Here is an 18474-nt window from a genome sequence, read left to right on the forward strand (position 1 = left end):
GCTGTTGGGCGCCTTGGAGCTCGATCGTCGTCCTGTGTAAAAGTACTTTAAGTCCAGATTCACACAAATGTATTTGCGCAGTGTATTATGCTATGCACAAAAGATTTCAGCATGCAATATGCAGTGCATAGAACGCATTGATTTCAATGGGTTAGTTCACATTTTGCTTGCGCAAAAAAATACGCAGCATGCTCTATTTTCCTGCACATTTGTGCAGGCAATGAGCACATATTGAACTAATTACACTGATTGCCTCTTTCAGTGAATGGGAGCATGGTTTTGTGTTTTTTTTTGCGCGTGCAAAAAGTACAATAAGGGCTCCTGCACACTGGCGAGAGCGATATCAAGCTGTGATTCACTGCCCGATATCGCTCTCACAATCCTTCTGGAAAGCCCTGGATGTGAGGCGTTTTCACTGCAGGGTTGAAGGAATCCCCTGCCGCAGCTGTCACAGCCAAGGCAGGAGATGACGATTTTCTCCCATTGATATAAATGGGGTGGGCACTGCTGGCATCAGCCCCATTGATAACATCTGGAAAACCCTTGATGTGCGGTGTTTTCATTTGAAGGGTTCCCTTCATCTCCACCGCAGCTGTCACAGCCGCGGCAGGGGATCGCAATGTTCTCCCATTGTTTCCATTGGGGCCAGAACTGTTGCTGGCTCCATTGGAAACAATGGGGGATATCGCAAAAAGATTGGACATGCTGCGATTTTTTTTTCTTCACGCAGCCTCGCAGGATTGAAAATATCGAAAATGATAAGGAAACCATTGAAATTCATTGGTTTCAGAATCATGCGTTTTCACTCATTCTCGCATTGTGAAAAAATAGCCCGATTTTCTCGGCATTGTGAAGGCTACCTAAAACGTGCATATGCGTACGCAAATCTTCAACACCTATTGCACAAATCTGCGGTGTAAATGTGCTTGTGCCCACGTAACACCGGACGAAGGGGCTTATATATAGCCTATAATGGTGGCATCCACGATGCTCATTCAGGACTGTATACTGGGATGTCTGGCCACCTGATGTGCCATGTCCACAGCTGCTGGCCTGTTTACACTGATAGCAGCCAATATACCATAGACTATGGAAAATACAGGGTTTGAGTGTATATATATATACTAGCTGATATACCCAGCTTCGCCCGAGTTAATTTGGTACAGGTATTTGCCTGCTGTTCACACAGAAAATTTTCTAAAGTCGTGGTTACTTCAGAGAACCTGAGAAATAATATCTGTATACACATAGAGGAGCGATAGATTCTCCTCAGACTGCATGTACCGATGTCCCTCTGCAGAATGTGCCACCTCTCCCACTCTCCTCACTTTTTAGCCATAAAAGTAGCGCCCCTTTTTATTCAAATTTAATAATAATCAAGTTATAACCTTTTTACTTTTCCTATTCAGGACCCAAAGAATGGCCGTGCCAAATTTCAAATAAGACAGGGTCTTATATTAATTTTGCTCCAATACATTTTACTTTTTTACATGAATAGCTGCCTGGACACTATTTATTTTGTCTTTTTTTTATTAATTGTAACTAGGGCTCAATTTTGACATAGGGACTATACTCCAAAAATCCAGAAAAATCATTCTGCATCCTCAAAAATCCAGAAAAAGCATGCTAGGGCTTATTTTTGGGAAACAGGGTATATATATATATATATATATATATATATATATATATATATATATATATATATATATATATGTAATATGTGACCTGTAGTGCCCTGTGTCTGTGTACTTCCTGTCTTGGGTCAGTGCTACCAGGCTGCCACCCAGGATAATTATTCCCTGGAGGACGGTGTGGCGCCTCCTACAGCCTGTGAGGAAGTCGCCGGCTGCTGTGAGGTAAGTGCTCTTGCCTATGTACACTGTATACAGCCCCCTGTGTAATAACAGCGCGCATATCCCCTCCGTATACCCCGCGTTATTGCCTCCTCGCAGCCCCCCTTCCCAGTCACGTGCCCCCCAGGATGCTGCCGGTTGGTTCCCGCCGGCGGTGACGTGTAAGCCGTCTGCACAGTGCTGAGTGCGGAGAGCTCGGAGGTCCAGCCGTGTCCTATACAAAACCGCCGGCTACTACTACACATCCGCACCGAGCGCGGCCATGGAGGCGCAGGATCCCGGCAGGTGAGCGCTCAGCCCGGCGGAGGCCGAAGGGTTTCTGCAGAGGCCTACTGGGATCACAGAGACCGCAGTGCGCATGCGCTAGTCCCGCTGCCATTGTGTAGAATGGAGGGAAGAAGCGGGGACCTAAATGCCAGCCATGTCCTCCCCTCACTTCCCGCTCCCCAGCACTGAGCGCTGGGTGACTGCTGGGACTGCACGTGTCCTAGAGACTAAGTTACTGGCTAGTGTTTGTCGGTGGACGGAGCTGTGCGGGTCCGCCATATGTGCCCATCCAGCTGGAAGAACACTGTATGAAGGATGCAGGGAAGTGGCTGAAAGCAAGTCTTGTAGTTTCCCCTAGCGACCAATCACTGCGCAGCTTTCAGTTTACCCCAACAGATTATAAAATGAAAGCGGTGCTGTGATTGGTTGCCAGGGGGAACTAGGACCAGTTTTTCTCTTAGGTTGCATTCTCCAGTGCTGCGGTTTAGCATCTATACACAGTTACGTACGTTTTTGCACAGCGTGTTTACACACTCCAAACACTCATTACAGCATGTCAGGGCATAAATACGCACAAAGATGGGACACAACCGAAATACACAAACATGAACGAATGGGGTCTAGTCAAGGGAATTACCCTGGAAAGGGCGTAAATGTGTCCTTGGTTTCATAACTCTCCCCCATTATACCAGACATGTAATAATGTTATAGACCCCCTAGAGCTGCAGCCGCGGGGGAGGGGTACACTCGTCACTATACACACTGCTCTACCACCGCCTACAGAGCTGTATACCTTATACAGATCGACGACTTCACCATCTCCATCCCCCATAGTAACGTAGTATGTAAGGCTGATTTGGACACAACGATAATCGCTCAAAAGATGTCTTTTGAGCAACTTCTGACCGATAATCGTTGTGTCATTTACAGCGCAAGATGATCGCTCAAGATGAGAGATCACCTTGTGCTGCGAGCGGAGGATGCAGAAGACAAGTGGGGTGTTCCCGCTTGTCTTCTGCATCCAGCTGTTACCCGCTCACAGCACCCGGCTGTTATACAGCCGAGCGCTCGGAGCGGAGGATGCAGAAGACAAGCATGGTGTCCCCACTTGTCTTCTGTATACAGCTATTCCCCGCTCGGAGCGCTGGCTGTTATACAGCTGAGCGCCCCGTACCGGGTATGGAGAACACAGCTGGAACGCTCTGTTCTTCATACCCAGTCTGTCATCAGAGAGCGGTATACAGCTGAAACAATAGTATCAGCTGTATCCCGCTGTGAATTCCTGATAAGGCTGATCTTTAAGCACACTGAAAGACAACGATGAGCGGCGGCTTAACGAAAACTGCACGATGTCAGTGCAGTTAGACACAACGATTATCACTCAAAAGATGGCTTTTGAGCAAATTTTGAGCGATAATCGTTGTCTAAATGGGCCATAAGGCTGAAAAAAGCCACATCCACCCAGCTGAGCCTATTACCTCCGCTCTTGATGTAGAGAAAGGCAAAAAGCCCCGTGTTACAAACAAGTATTAAAAAAAAAAAAGCCCCATGTTACAGACTGCAGTTACCCTTTAGGCCTCCTTTCCACTGGCGATAGCGATAATCACTGCCGGAAAATCGCAATGTTAAAATCGCATCGCTGCAAAATCACAAGTTTTTGCGTTGCGTTGCGATGCGAGAATCTGTTTTGCCATTACACTGTATGTGCGAGAGAAAAACGCAAAACGCTGAAACAATCCCCCTGCTGCGATTTTTAATCCTCGCATCGCAGCTTGCCCTTAAATATCACTAATGGAAAGGCTGTCATAGAAGAACATGTGCAGGACTTTCCTGCGAGAGCGCGCACTGTCACATCGCACTGAAGACGCACGATTATCTCGCCAGTGGAAAGGAGCCCTTAAAGTCAGTAGGATCACATGCAGAAGAGATCTATGGGACCGGCTGGTGTTTTTTGAGCACCTGAATAATGTAATGAATGCTTGTGCAATAAAAAAACACAAGAAGGTCCAATTCCGCTGTGAGAACACCGTTTTGGTCTGTGAAAACATTGTGCATTTCACTACTGAACCTTGATACGCCTGCATGAGTGAGCCCTATACATAACTACCCCTTACATGGCTGTGAAGCCGTCCTACCTTGGAGGGTGGCTGGTAGGGAGTTGTTGAACAGGGCGGTGTGAAGGTGTTCGCCGGAGCTCAGAATCCAAGATGGCATCCGCTGCCTGTGCTGCCACTGCCCCCTCTACCAACCAGGAAAAGTGGAGAGCCAATCCTGCATCCAGACATCGCTGTGGGTCACATAAAATGACGTGGCGGGCTGGATTTGGCCTGTGGGACACATGTCTTCTAGATGAAGAGGGTGCCCCATTGTTAGTCACAGTCCGGGGTATAAACAGATCATGGATGAGATCTCTGCATATATTATACATAGCAATTAGGTCCCTCCTCGGCCTTCTTTTTTCTAAACTCAATAACCCAATTTTAACCTCTCTGGGTATTGTAGTTCACCCATCGGTTTATTACTTTAGTTGCCCGCCTTTGTACCCACTCAAGCTCTGATATGTCCTACTTGGGTACCAGTGCCCAAAACTGTCCACAATATTCCATGTCTGGTCTGACCAGTGACTAGTAAAGAGGAAGAACAATGTTCTCATCATGTGGCCCTAGACCTCTTGTGATGCCCCCCATTTTCCCATCTGCCTTGGCAGCAGCTACCTGACGCTGGTTGCTCCCTATAAGTTTACAGTTAACTAAAACCACCAAGTCCTTCTGCATGTCAGTGTTTCCTTGTTTTTTGCAGGATGTGCTGTGGTTTCCATAGGTACTATTTTCTAATTCATATGAGTTTTTTAAAATCACTTTATGAAAAAAAAAATTTTTTCTTGGAGATGGGGTGACCAAAAATGCAAAATTCTGGTGATATGTATTTTTTTTCTGATGACTTTCACCTTTGCAGGATGAATAATGCGTTGCTTTACTAGTTTGGACTTTTACGGATGCCGTGATACAGAATACATTTTGAGGACAGGCGATTGTTTTGATTTTTTTTTTTTTTTTTTTTTTAAGGGCTCCATATGAGACGTAGATAAATAGAGCATGCTGAAATTTATTTCTCCTGCATTTTATTGCAGTTCCAACGTAGATGTGAATGGAAGAATGAAAGTCTATAGACAATACGCCTTTGTGAATGAGCCCTATGGCCGTTTTCACATAACCGAGAAAATCACATGAGATTTGTGCGTTGCGAGATGCACGGATATGAACCCCATTCCTTTGAATGGGGTCATACACATGAGCGATTGTTTTTTTTTTCCTGTGTCTTTGGGGTTACTCTCACATGGCATTGCCTATTGTTCTCAATGGGGCTGGCGGCAGCATCGCACCACATGCTAGGTACTAATAATCTATTAATGGGCATTAGTACCCTTATGCAAAATGATCGCTCAAACTGTCATCCTCCCTATCTTTTGAATGAATTTTGAGCGATCATCTTTACGTGTTAATGGGGTTTAAGGCTCAGCACGGTTCTAAAGTCCCTTATCAAGGCTTTTCATCAAGCGTCATATAAAGATACTGGTGTTAGATAAAGAAAGCAGCAGACCGCCACATGCACAGCAGCCACCCAGCATGATTAGCGTAGGCGGCTTGAGCTTGCAATTGTTTGATTGCTCATACCCCTCTCGGTTACTTGGTTCCGCGGGTCCCTATGGGTCCAGCGTACCTGTGTTCAGCCAGTTCTCAAAAGGTTTTGATGCTCTCATGGCGATCCACGGGCTCCAAAGGTTGCAGGACTTTATGCGTTCCTTCTCCTCCTCCGCTCCATCCACTTCATATCTCATAAGTGTATTAAATTTTTCTGTCCATGCAATCCTTGTGGGGGGGACCGCGGAGCGCCAAAGGCCAGGGACAGACATCCTAACCGCCAGAATAACCAGTCTCAATAGCCCTAACTTAATCTTTGCCATGGAGCCTGGTATCATTAGTAGAAGGGCCATTTTTGCCGTTATGGACACCGCCGATCTGGTCATATTGTTGTAGAGAAGTTCTACACTTTTCCACAGTTCGGCTACTGGAGGGCATTCCCACCAGATGTGATGCATCGTTCCTATGCTGCCCTGGCATCTCCAGCACGTAGGGGAGACCTGGGGGTCCGTTTGATGCAGTCTCGACGGTGTCCTATACCAGCGTGATAGAATTTTAAAGTTTTGTTCTTGTATTCTACCAAACTTGGTACTCTTGTTACACATGAGAAAGGCCCTTTTCCAATCAGCGCAGGTAAATGTTACCCCCAATTCCCGCTCCCATTGTGCCGTGTATCCGGGGGGATCATCCTCTGTCTCGCGGGTCACCAACATTCTATATGCCATCGAGATCCCGTGTTCCACGGGGGACTTCGACATACAGGCCGTTTCAAACTGTGTCAGGGGCAAAGTGCCACATCCTCTGGGCATCAGGGACTCCACACACCCCCTTACCTGGAAATATTTCAGCCAAGTCCCCGGTGGAGGTCTAGTTTCCCCATAGAAGTCTCTTAGGGGTCTCACTCCCGTTTGTGTGACTATGTCTTTTACTCGTGGTATAGGAGAGCTAGGCAAGGACAGGACAGGGTCTCCTCTTTCAAAGGCCCGGAACTGGGGATTAGTTGTCAGTAGTGTTAGTGGTCCCGGAACGGAGATCAGGCCCATTTTCGGGGCAAATGTGCCCCAAGCTCTTAGTACCCCCCTAAGGAGTGGTGATAGAATGTGCATCTCCCTCATTAACTGTCTTGGTATCCATGGGGCCCCCTGGACCACCATAAGTGTTAAGTTGTGTTCTATCTCTACCCATAGCTTCGATCTCTTTTCACGTAGGAGTGATAGCACGTCGTTGGCAAGGCTCGCTCTATAATATAAGGTGAAGTCTGGGAGTCCCAGCCCTCTCTGTTCCTTAGGGCGTGTGAGGAGCGCAAAGCCGAGTCGAGGTCTGCGTTCCTTCCATATAAAGTTGGTGATTATTGTGCGAATATTTAGCAGGTACCGTCGGTCTAGTTGGACAGGTAGTGTCTGGCATAGATATAAAAATTTCGGCAGGGTATCCATTTTTACTGCATTGATCCTGCCCGTCCAGGACACATAGAGTGGGTTCCATTTTTCTAAGTCCTCCTTGAGTTTAGAGAGGAAGGGCTGGAAATTTAGCTCAAAGATGTGGGCGGGGTTTGCGGGAAGTTGGACCCCCAGATATTTGATAGATGAAAATCTCCACTTGAAGGGGAAGGCCTCTGCAAGATCCAGGGCCTCCCTCTGAGGGATCGTTACGTTTAATATCTCTGACTTTTGTAAGTTTACTTTAAAATTGCTTGCTCGCCCATATCTCGCAAATTCTCTCATCACCACTGGCATGCCTATTGTTATTTTATTTCCAGTTACTACAACTTCCAGCAAGCCCAGGCGTTCTATGCCTATCCCTTCAATCAAGCGATGAATGGTCCATTAAGTATGGAATTAGGCAATGAACAAAGGACCCTACACACTCTTACTGGAGTCCCAGCCCATGAGCTTCAGGCATTTTCTGGTATGCCAGCCAATGAGCCACAAGTTCTGCACACCTTGACAGGTGTGCCAGCCAACGAGCCCATCGATATGCAAATGTCAATGGGGGCTCCAGACATTGCTCAGGGAAATCTGCAAGGTAAGGGAGGAAAATATGCTTTTTACAATGTATAAATGTGTGTGCGTTAACAGGAAGCGGTCAGGACCTTTAAGCCCGATAAACTACATTATGGAGCTCAAAGGTAAGAGAACAGGGAGTTGTGGTTGAGGCTCAGTTGGCGCCCAGTTCCTGCTCCGTGTCCCCGTGAAGTTGCTGCAAGCCCACAGCGTGCCTCTTTTCACCCACCTCTGTGCACACTGTCCCATAGAGATGAGTGGGTGAGTGTCCATATAGAGCGAACTAAAAACAATCACTCCTTGTGCACATGGCAACTTTACGGGAACAGGGCGCCCGGTGAGCAGCGACCACCACTCCCCGTTCCCTAATTTTCAAGCTCCATAATGTAATTTGTCGGTATGACAGGTTCCCTTTAAACATTGTTAATGTAAAGCTGCACTGTGTAACAAAGCTCCATAGCTCTAATATAAACGCAGCCATGGACAAGTGTGGCGTAGTTTCTGCATGAAAGCAGCCATGTTCTTCTATTACTGTACAAAGTCTTTACGTTTTGTCTGTGTGTCGCTATTTTATGGGTCACTTTTCTGCTTTTAGAAGAGCCTCCTACTGGAAAGAGAAAGAGAGGCAAAGCTCCTGCTGAACCCAAACCAAAAAAGTCAGCTGCAAAGACCCCGAAACCCCCCAAACCACCTAAAGCTCCCAAAGCCCCTAAGGCTCCTAAGTCCTCAGGGAAGCAAGAAAAGATCACAGATGCTTTCAAAGTGAAGAGGAAAGTGGATCGATTTAATGGGGTGTCTGAAGCTGAGCTCTTAACGAAAACCTTGCCAGATATCCTAACGTTTAACTTGGACATAGTCATTGTAAGTATGGAGGAAAGCTATGTTTGCACTTGTATGGTGAGAACTGCGTAATAGTATCATCTCATTTTGTGGGTCTTTTCAAATTTTGCGCAGATCGGAATCAACCCAGGTCTTATGGCAGCATACAAAGGCCATCACTACCCAGGCCCTGGAAACCACTTCTGTAAGTTTATGACTGCATTTACAATACTTGCTCGGAAAGCCTTTATTCTTTTATTTCAGATTGTTTAGGCATTTACACTGAAGAGTAACAATAATCCATTGATTGTTTGGATCGTGCAGGCATCAAAATCAATTGACGATCGGCCTTTGTAAACAAGCAGTTGTTCATCCGTAAACCCAGGCAGGCCAGAACAATCTCCATCGCGCTCCGCCCCTATTCACTAAGCGTTGATCACTCCTGTGTAAAAGTGCAAGAGTGATTATCGCTGAGACGGCTGTCAGGCACTGAAGCGCCAGACAGTCTTGTTTGATTCCATGCAGAATCCCGCAGCGGGTCCCTCCTTTCCCGCGGACATGAGGCCTAAAAATAAGATTTACTCACCTGTCTGGACGCTGCAGATCTGCCCTCCGTTGCGGCCGGATCTTCTTTCTTCGGCCTGGCGGATGTGCTCGGCATGCCGGCAGTGTGCCCTCTTTATTTGAACTCCTGCTCTCCCGCGCTGGAGAGCAGAAATTCAGCTGCGGGTGTGCCGTGGATCCGGACCACTTCCATTAGCTTTAATAGAAGCCTGTGGGAGACCCGCACTGAAATGGAGCATGCTGCGGGTGTTTTCCCGCACACGCAATCCGCGCCTCAGGGGAAAATGACATCCGCAGGTATTTAATTACCTGTGGGTGTCTAATGTATCCCTATGGGGCGCGGATCACGCGTGCGGGTGATTTGCTGCGGATCTGTCCCTGTGGACATCAAGCCTTATAGATGCAGGAATGGAAACTGTTAAGTTTCCATTCCTGCATCAAAGGTTACATGGGGGTGGCTCAATACTATATTTGCAAAACAATAGCATACCCTAACTGTTCTTTTGTTTCCTTTTGACTTTGAGTGAAAGCCATAAGTTAAAACAAACTTTATGGGATATTTCATAAATGCAGCTCTAGAAGAATGTAGACAACCAAGCCTAATAATCAGTCCTCTTTTAAAACACTTTTATTGGTATCTAATTAAAATCTCTGACCCAATATAAACACAATAACACGTATAGATAATTGGACCATGTAACGTAAACCTCAGTAGCTCATACCAAACCATGTATGATATATGAAAAGGTGTTCATGGATACAACTATAAAGACAACGGGCCCCACTATGTGGTACTTACGGACTGCCAAGGATGCGATCAGGTTACTGTAATAAAGGAACTCCATCATTTTCATCTATTTTGTTCAGGTGGCATCCCAGGGGAGCATCTGGGCACAGGTAGCAAAAACTACATAACCCTACACATATACCCCTATTGTGCTCCTCACAGCGGGGCGGTTGCCCTGAAAACAGCGTTCGTACGGTCGTGAAGTCTGGCCCTCACAAATTCCATATTATCACCCTAACCTGTATAAGCGTGCCACCAGCATTCATAAGAAGTGGTCGAAACAAACACCTAGTCCTCCCCAACGCATTTTCCCTTTCTTATTTGCTCAGGTTCAATACTTAAGGTTGTATACGCAGCAGCAGCTAGAGACTATTGAAGTCCCTTGGTACCTCATCCAAGGCAAGGAGAAAAATGCACAGCCCGACTCAGGTCTGGATCAAGGCCAAAATAATCATCCAAATTAAAGTATAGGGTCCAGGCAGCATAAGATGAAATAAAACTTTATTCTTTATTCCTCCATAGAAAAAAAACAGCGACGTTTCAACCCGACAGAAAAGGGTCTTTATCAAGCTTTTCATCTTATGCTGCCTGGACCCTATACTTGATTTATTTGCTCGGGTTCATCAGGGTATAATCAAAGAAAAGGATGATAATGTTATGAGAGCTGTGCTGAATAACACACTGTAAACTCTCAAACGCCTGACGGAGGGGGAGGTGTAGCTAGTCCTCAGCTCAAGAACTCCAGAAATACTTTTAAGTAGTCCTCTATGCCTTTGCTGCTACTGATAGGCAAGTTTCTACTACTGCACAGATCCACACAGCTATCATATCACCTGTCACTACCCTACACTGCCCTCAGAGAGGGATGCAGAAAGATGGTGACAGTCTCGAAGCACAGCTGAAGGTTGCATCAGCTGAGCCTAATAGGAATGTTTTCCCATAAGTTATGTAAATAAAAGATGTTTTATATCAGTTTTGTACTATATACAGTATGTGTGTGTATGTATGTGTGTGTATATATATATATATGTATGTATGTGTGTGTATATATATAATATATATATATATATATATATATATATATATATATATATATATATATATATATATATATATATAAAAAAATTTTTTAATGATCAGGTAATTAACATGTGTAATCTTTTTGTGTCCATCACCCTGGAAGTAGTCTTTATCTTGCCACCACAGATCTCCCATGTGTATTATTTATACCCAGATAAAGATTCCCCTGTGCTTTGAGCTTTGCAGAATTAATTGGTATAATTCCCAAGTGGCATTTTTTTTTTGTTTGTTTCAATAATTATTTATTGTGTGTTTGTCATTTTTTTTCCCCAAAGAAACAATAACAAGGTAGCACATATAACGGTAAAGAAATGAAGTTGTAGAAATCCATAGACATATAATATGTACCATAAATTATAAGATGAAAGTCACATCCATTGATATAAACAAGTGAATAAAAGGGAGGGGAATAACTAGTAGGTAAAACAAAGAGAAGAATGGTAGACAAAGCTCTTGTGGGTTATCAATTATTTGATTACAAATTAAGCATGTGGCTCTTCCAGAACTGCTAAATACAATAATTATGCTGATTGCAGCATTTATGTAACATTTTTGATGTGTTACTTGTAGATATTTTTCCTGAATAAATGTTTGATTTATTAAAGTGATAGTTTCTCTTATATTAGAGATGTCAGTACTCTTCCAAAATAAGTTTTACAATGCTGGCACTAAGATTAGAAATTTCGGTAGGATTAGATGGTAGCCGATATTCATCGAGGTTAGGGCTCTTTCACATGGCTGTAGACGAAATCTGCAAATCGTAATCCCAAATCTAACATTTGTGCGCCCATTTAGACAGCACGGGCTCCGGCACATACACGCTGTAGCAAGCAATGAGAGGGGTGGAGCTTATCTCCTCTACCCCCCCCCCCCCCTTCATTGCAAACAGCCGGGGGGTAGGAGAGAAGAGGGAGGAAGTTTAGCAGTCACGCTCCTAAACTTCCTCCGTTCTCAGGCCGCTGTCATTGGCTCCCATAGGAGTCTATGCCACGGCCATCGTATTCCAGCCCGAAAGATAGGTCCTGGACCTATCTTTCCTGCCTGGCGGAAAAGTGCCCGGCCGGGCGCTTTCACTCCGCGTGAATACGTGAATGGAATCCAATGCATCAGATCGTAGCGTATATCGGCCGGCCGTGAAACCAGCAGCCGCTATACGCTAGTATGAAAGAGGCCCTAAGGAGGGAGATTTCTGGACTGTATAACCAACTAAACATCACAGTAATTGATATACAGAGTCCCAATACTGCTTTTGATACCAGACACCATGTGGTCAGAGAGTTGATGATGACCAACTTTTTTTGGGAGCTCTCAATCAGTTTTCATTGGGTTTTCCTTCAAGCTTGCGAGCAGGTTTGCAAGATTTAGTTGAAAGTTCTCACTGGCCAACGGTTTGGAGCTAAATCTTCTTCACCTCGTCCCTTCTGATTTTACAGACTCGTTGGAGCACTCGACAGGTTCAGACATGGGAGCTTCCATGTGACCCTCCAGCTGGACCATCTTGGTCCTGTGTCAGGGACTAAGAGAGGTAGAAGTTGATCAGCTTCTCTAATTTTGCCAATGGTTGTTTCCCCTTCTGCGGTGTGCTGGGCAGTAAGTAATGTCCAATTAGCTGTGGATTTGATGAGGGATTGATGCTTAGAAGTCACTTTAGAGCTCTGGTGATTCGGGAGCTTTGCAGTCACACAGCCAACCTCAAATGGCATATTGGTGCTGCTGTACCAATTAGCGAATACTTGGAAAGGTCATGAGTTGTGTACACGTAGGAGAAGGGCTTTCATGTTTATTCTTCATCCGTTCACAAAGTGAATACAGAAGGTATTACCTTGATGTCAAAGTTGAGAGAGGGAACATTTTTTTGGAGAAATGAACTTTCTTTTATGCGTTTCATAAGACTTCTTTTTCTTGTTTCCTCCCAGGGAAGTGCCTTTTCTTGTCAGGGCTTAGTGATCAGCAACTGAACCACTTAGATGACCATGCTCTTCCTGAGAAATACGGCATTGGCTTCACAAACATGGTGGAGAGAACTACGCCAGGGAGCAAGGACCTGTCTAGGTGAGTGGCATCTGTTTAGCACAGTGTTTCCCAAACTCCACTCCGCACGACCCCTTCAATAGGTCATAATTTGAGGATATCCTATAAAGAGAAGAGCTGTGTCAATGTTTGAGGCACTGACCATCACCTTTACAGTACTATGTAAATCCTGAAAACCTGGCCTGTTGGGGGTCATGAGGGCTGGAGTTTGGGAAGCATTGGTTTAGCGGGAACAAAATATGTAATCTATTGTATTTTCTGTCCCGTCTAGTAAGGAGTTCCGTGAAGGAGGAAGAATCTTGTTACAAAAGCTGCAGAAATACAAGCCACGTATAGCTGCTTTTAATGGAAAATGTGAGATGACCCCTCCTTACAGTCCAAATTATTACAGTAACATTCTCATGTACAGTTTAAATAAGCTTCGGACATAATTTTCTCCCCTTTTTTTTCAGGTATATATGAAATTTTTAGCAAAGAAATTTTTGGTGTGAAGATTAAAAAATTTGAATTTGGAATGCAGCCGCACAGAGTCCCCGAGACGGAAACAGTCAGTATAATGCATTCAAATCAGTATCTTTATTATATATAACAGTAGCAAAACTTTTTTGTTTTGCTTAGAGTTTTTTTTTTCCTTTATGCAGATAGCTTGGTTTTATAGCCCCAACATATACGGAGTCACTGAAACATGGTGATCGTTAAAGGGTTGTTTAGTAATTTAACAAAACGTCTGTGCAGCCTGTGGCAAGCTGTACTATGATGGGTTAAATGCATCGCTAGGCTATAGGGGAAGGGGCAGAGTGATATGCTGTGTTTACATCTATATATGGCAGGCTACAGCATGATTCCTTACAGAGGAAAGTAGTAGTATTGGTGCCTAAACCCATTAACTAGGCAGAAAGCTGTACAGATGGGACACATTTTAGCTTGATTGTGATAGCAGAAAGTTATCTTATCCCACTAAAAAGATATTGTTCTCTTAACACTGCAGAACCCATTGTAAGGTAATTTTAAAGTGTAAATAAACCACCATGATATCACATCACATTAACCCTTTGCAATCCAATTTGGATTCAGGGTTTTCTAGGGGGCTTTCTCTTTCTGTCATTATACAATGGTGCCACCTGCTGGCAAGAGCCAGTACTGCGGTATGGGACATGCTAGAGACGCCAGTAATATACAGTAAGAATACCCTGCCGGACGTCTTCCGATATCGGAGCTGTAGATCCTTCAATCAGAATGTCTTCAGACGTCACAGTGGACTGGAAAGGGTTCAAAGTCGAGCTATAGCGTGAAGGCCCTTTTACATGGAACGATTAATGTTCAAACGAGCGATAATCGTTTAGCGTAAACACAGCCAACAGTCGAAAGTAAATCTTTCACTTTTTGTTTATCATTTATTTTATGTAGACATAAAAATCATCGTTGGCTCAATCACTAATTGTTCGCTTTAAATTCTAATCATTCAGTCGTTCTCATTCAGTTATACAGCAAATGTGAAGGACTGAACGATTTCTCGTTTAAACGAGCCAATTATGTATCTGCTGTATAAACATGCTGCCCAAACGAACGCTAACATCATTCGCTCGTTCAGATGGGAAATCAGCAGGTCTATACAGACCTTTATGGTCCTTTTACACAGGACGGGTATCAGGCGCTTCAGCGCCCTGCAGTCGTCCCAGCGATATTTACTCTTGTGCTTTCACAGAGGAGCGAGGATCGCTCAGTGAATGGAGGTGGAGCGCGCCAGAGATTGCTGCAGCCGCCCGCCTTCATTCACATTAAACAAACCGTCATTCAGAGACTTACAACAGCCTGTTAACACCGGCCAATCACCATTTGATTTTTATGCCTGCAGAAACTGAATGACTATCAAATTATCGTTCGTCATTCAGTCGCTGCCGGCATTTCCACTGAACGATTATCTGATTCCCGCGGCCCAGTTCAGCGCCTGAGGGGATAATGTGTAACTTTGGTGCTGCTGGGGTCATGCACTGTCCTTCATGCACTAGACACAACGCAGTATATCATGTTTTCTAGCAGTTCCCCTATATAACTGTATTCCTGTAATTCAGACGCACCATTGATAGATTGTAATGTAAACCTTTCCGCTGGGGTATTCTCTTAAAGGGGTTGTCCCGAGGCAGCAAGTGGGTCTATACACTTCTGTATGGCCATAATAATGCACTTTGTAATGTACATCGTGCATTAATTATGAGCCATACAGAAGTTATAAAAAGTTTTTTACTTACCTGCTCCGTTGTTAGCGTCCTCGTTCCCATGGAGCCGACTAATTTTCGCCCTCCGATGGCCAAATTAGCCGCGCTTGCGCAGTCCGGGTCTTCTGTAGTCTTCTATGGAGCCGCTCGTGCCAGAGAGCGGCTCCGTGTAGCTCCGCCCCGTCACGTGCCGATTCCAGCCAATCAGGAGGCTGGAATCGGCAGTGGACCGCACAGAAGAGCTGCGGTCCACGAAGCAAGAGGTTCCCGGCGGCCATCTTCACAGGTAAGTATAGAAGTCACCGGAGCGCGGGGATCAAGGTAAGCGCTCCGGTAAGCTGTCTGTACGTCCCTGCATCGGGGTTGTCTCGCGCCGAACGGGGGGGGGGTTGAAAAAAAAAAAAACCCGTTTCGGCGCGGGACAACCCCTTTAATCTCACCTTTTTGGGATACAGGTTTGCTATGTCATGCCTTCATCCAGCGCTCGGTGTGCACAGTTTCCTCGCGCTCAAGACAAGGTTCATCACTACATCAAATTAAAAGATTTGAGAGACCAACTGAAGGGTGTCGAGTGTCCCCGGGAAATTCAGGAGGTGCAATACAGTTTCGACCTGCAATTGGCACAAGGTGGGCTACTTTCAAATAACCGGTTGGATGTACAACTTTTTTAATAAGCATGTGTTATTGGTCGAGGATGTCACAAAAAGTATGGTTGATGAAGTATTGAACACTTTCAGTATCAGATGACCGTAACGGGCTGTGGTCTCTCTTTTTTTTTCTTTTAAACTAATGTCACTTACACTTTGCCCGTCTCTTACACGTAAAGAACCATGTGGCTAGATCAGACTTGCACTACAATATACATCTCAGTAGCCTGATACTATTATGGCCTCAGGTTTTCCAGCACATTGAACTCCACATCTTTCTTGGCCCCTATCTACAGATGTCTCATAACCGCTATTGTAGCAAAGTTTGCCACAGATCATCACTTTGCAACTGAATTGGTTTCTAGACCTATTTGCCCTTGCTTTCATATATAATACAGCAATGTCAATGTTGCCTAACCCTCTGATTTATGTGATATTCTCTTCTTTGTTGCACAGAGGATGCTAAGAGACAAGCTATAAAGGAGGAGAAGTTTGATCCTGGATATGATACTGCAGCCTTTGGGAATGCGGCTGAAGAGACCCCTAATGCAGAGGGTGGAACCGGTAACCTGCCAAACCCTGCAGGTAATGTACAGTGAGGAAGCAGCTCCTATGTAATGGGCCTGGCCCTCCTGATTGCTGCCAGTTCATCTTGTTTAATGGAATATATTGGCAAAAACTCTTAACCCTGATCTATTTTTTTCTGAACAGTAAACAGGTAGGCACACAGACAGACGCTTACGTGTTTTCAAGCATGCTGATACTTGAAATGCGTACACTGTCAGCTGCACAAAGAATTTTAGCTTTTATTAGTGCTGATCTTTGCCAATCTGTTCCAGTTTTGCTAGGAAGCTTTCCACATACCCAATGGGGAGTCTGGCAAAGAGACAGATCTAAATCTGAAGGGGTGAAATCTGCTGCAGATGTGCACCGAAATCTGCAGCAATCAGCGACGTGTGAAGGCACCCCAGGTTGGTTTCAGAGGAGTGTATTAAAGTACATTTCTTTGTTTGTAGTACGGATGTGTGCCAGCGTGACTGTGGGGTTTACTGGCCCAAACCCATAGTCATAGGTCCTCTTTAATGCTGTGCGTTCAGGTCAGTAGGCCTCGCGGTCAGGCTGGGACGTGTATCCATATTCCGGGCACAGAAATGCACATGTAATATACTCTTTTGAAACCCACCTTACACTGCTTTATTTTACTACTGGAACAATGAAGTCGCCCTTTGAAAACCAATACCTGTTGGTATGAATAGCTTTTATAAGAGGTAACGAAGACTACCAGAAGGAAGTGAATCCTCCTCGTATTTTGCAATCGTTCTGCTACCACTAGATTGTTGTAGATTTTTGAAAAACATTTCAAAAATGTTGAAAAAAAAACAATAAAACTAGGATGACTTATGATATTTTGTTCTTCTCTCTCACTACATAGCCCTGTGTACCTCCGAGGAGGCTGCACATTCTCAGAATGGACAATGGATGCCTCAGCCCTTTATTGAACAGATGTCTACATATAATCATAGTGAAGATCAGCAGCAAGAAAATGGCAGCGTTTGAGGACTAGCTGCGCTCCGAGCTATGCAAACATGCTGCAGTTTTAATGCAGTGACAAGGAACTGAACCTCAGTTGAAGAACTGAAGCCTTTTTGTTCTCATTTACCTCTGATCTTAATCCTAGTGTAAGCGTTAATAGTAGATTTTACCTTTAAAGTAGTAGCTATATTGAAAGATTTGAACTTTTCTAGACCACTTGGTGTGTAGACTTTTTTTGTACATTTTCTTTTTTTTTTTTTTTTTTTTTTTTTTTTAATCTCATCTTTGATGTTTATTGCAGTTCTTCACAAACTGCAGCTTTTTGTTTTATTCGAGGGAAATGTTACCTGTTCCAACTGCCTTTTTATATGAATTTGTTAAAGGTAGTTCTGTAAATGTTGGACAAACTTTATTTTTTAAAACTGATGAGGATGATGATGGTTTCCTGCTTTGTGGATCAAGGGCTTGGCCCAGTAGTAATACCCAGACACGTGCCAGGTATGTGGTGTTTGTTTGTTTGGGGTTATTTTTTTGTTCACATGCTACTTTTTATCAGAGAGGTTGGTGACTAGACTGTAGAGTAGTTGGACACCAGTTTAGCTACCCGATGTTTTTAAACTCAAACTTTGATATGAAATAATAGAAATTGCTCCGTGGCTGAAATAACACGATCACAATAACGTTTTATTTATTATCTTACAATGTTTCTATACTTGAAGAATCCGTGTAATTAAATCCAGTGGCAAGGATTTATTTATTTATTGTTGCCGTATGTGACTGACTGCGGTGTGAATGATATTCACAAATATTAGGAGTGTTTAATTGATGTCACAAATTCCAGTTTTTTTGCATCCATTTGTTTTTTTTTTCCTGCAAACGTGAGATCATATCTTTTCACAGAAGTACCCCATTATCTTGTTTTAGGGGCCTCGTGTGGTGCAGAGTGTTAAGGCAGCAGTATGCAGTCCTAATCTCTCGCTCACAACCTGAAGGTTCAGGTAGCTGACTCAAGGTTGACTCAGCCTTCCATCCT

General features: G+C 44.4%; 1 protein-coding gene across 1 annotated transcript; it reads left to right on the forward strand.

Annotated features, from left to right (window-relative positions):
* The first annotated feature begins 1982 nt into the window (after nt 1-1982).
* TDG (thymine DNA glycosylase) lies at nt 1983-18190 on the forward strand. Its single transcript, XM_066591441.1, has 10 exons — nt 1983-2138; nt 7521-7786; nt 8360-8625; nt 8719-8788; nt 12931-13066; nt 13317-13399; nt 13498-13592; nt 15717-15888; nt 16365-16493; nt 17341-18190. The coding sequence occupies exons 1-10, from the start codon at nt 2116-2118 to the stop codon at nt 17463-17465; spliced, it is 1365 nt and encodes a 454-aa protein (XP_066447538.1). The 5' UTR covers nt 1983-2115; the 3' UTR covers nt 17466-18190.
* The last annotated feature ends 284 nt before the right edge of the window (nt 18191-18474 follow it).

The sequence above is a fragment of the Eleutherodactylus coqui genome, chromosome 2 (assembly GCF_035609145.1).
Source record: "Eleutherodactylus coqui strain aEleCoq1 chromosome 2, aEleCoq1.hap1, whole genome shotgun sequence".
NCBI classification, from domain to species: Eukaryota; Metazoa; Chordata; class Amphibia; order Anura; family Eleutherodactylidae; genus Eleutherodactylus; species Eleutherodactylus coqui.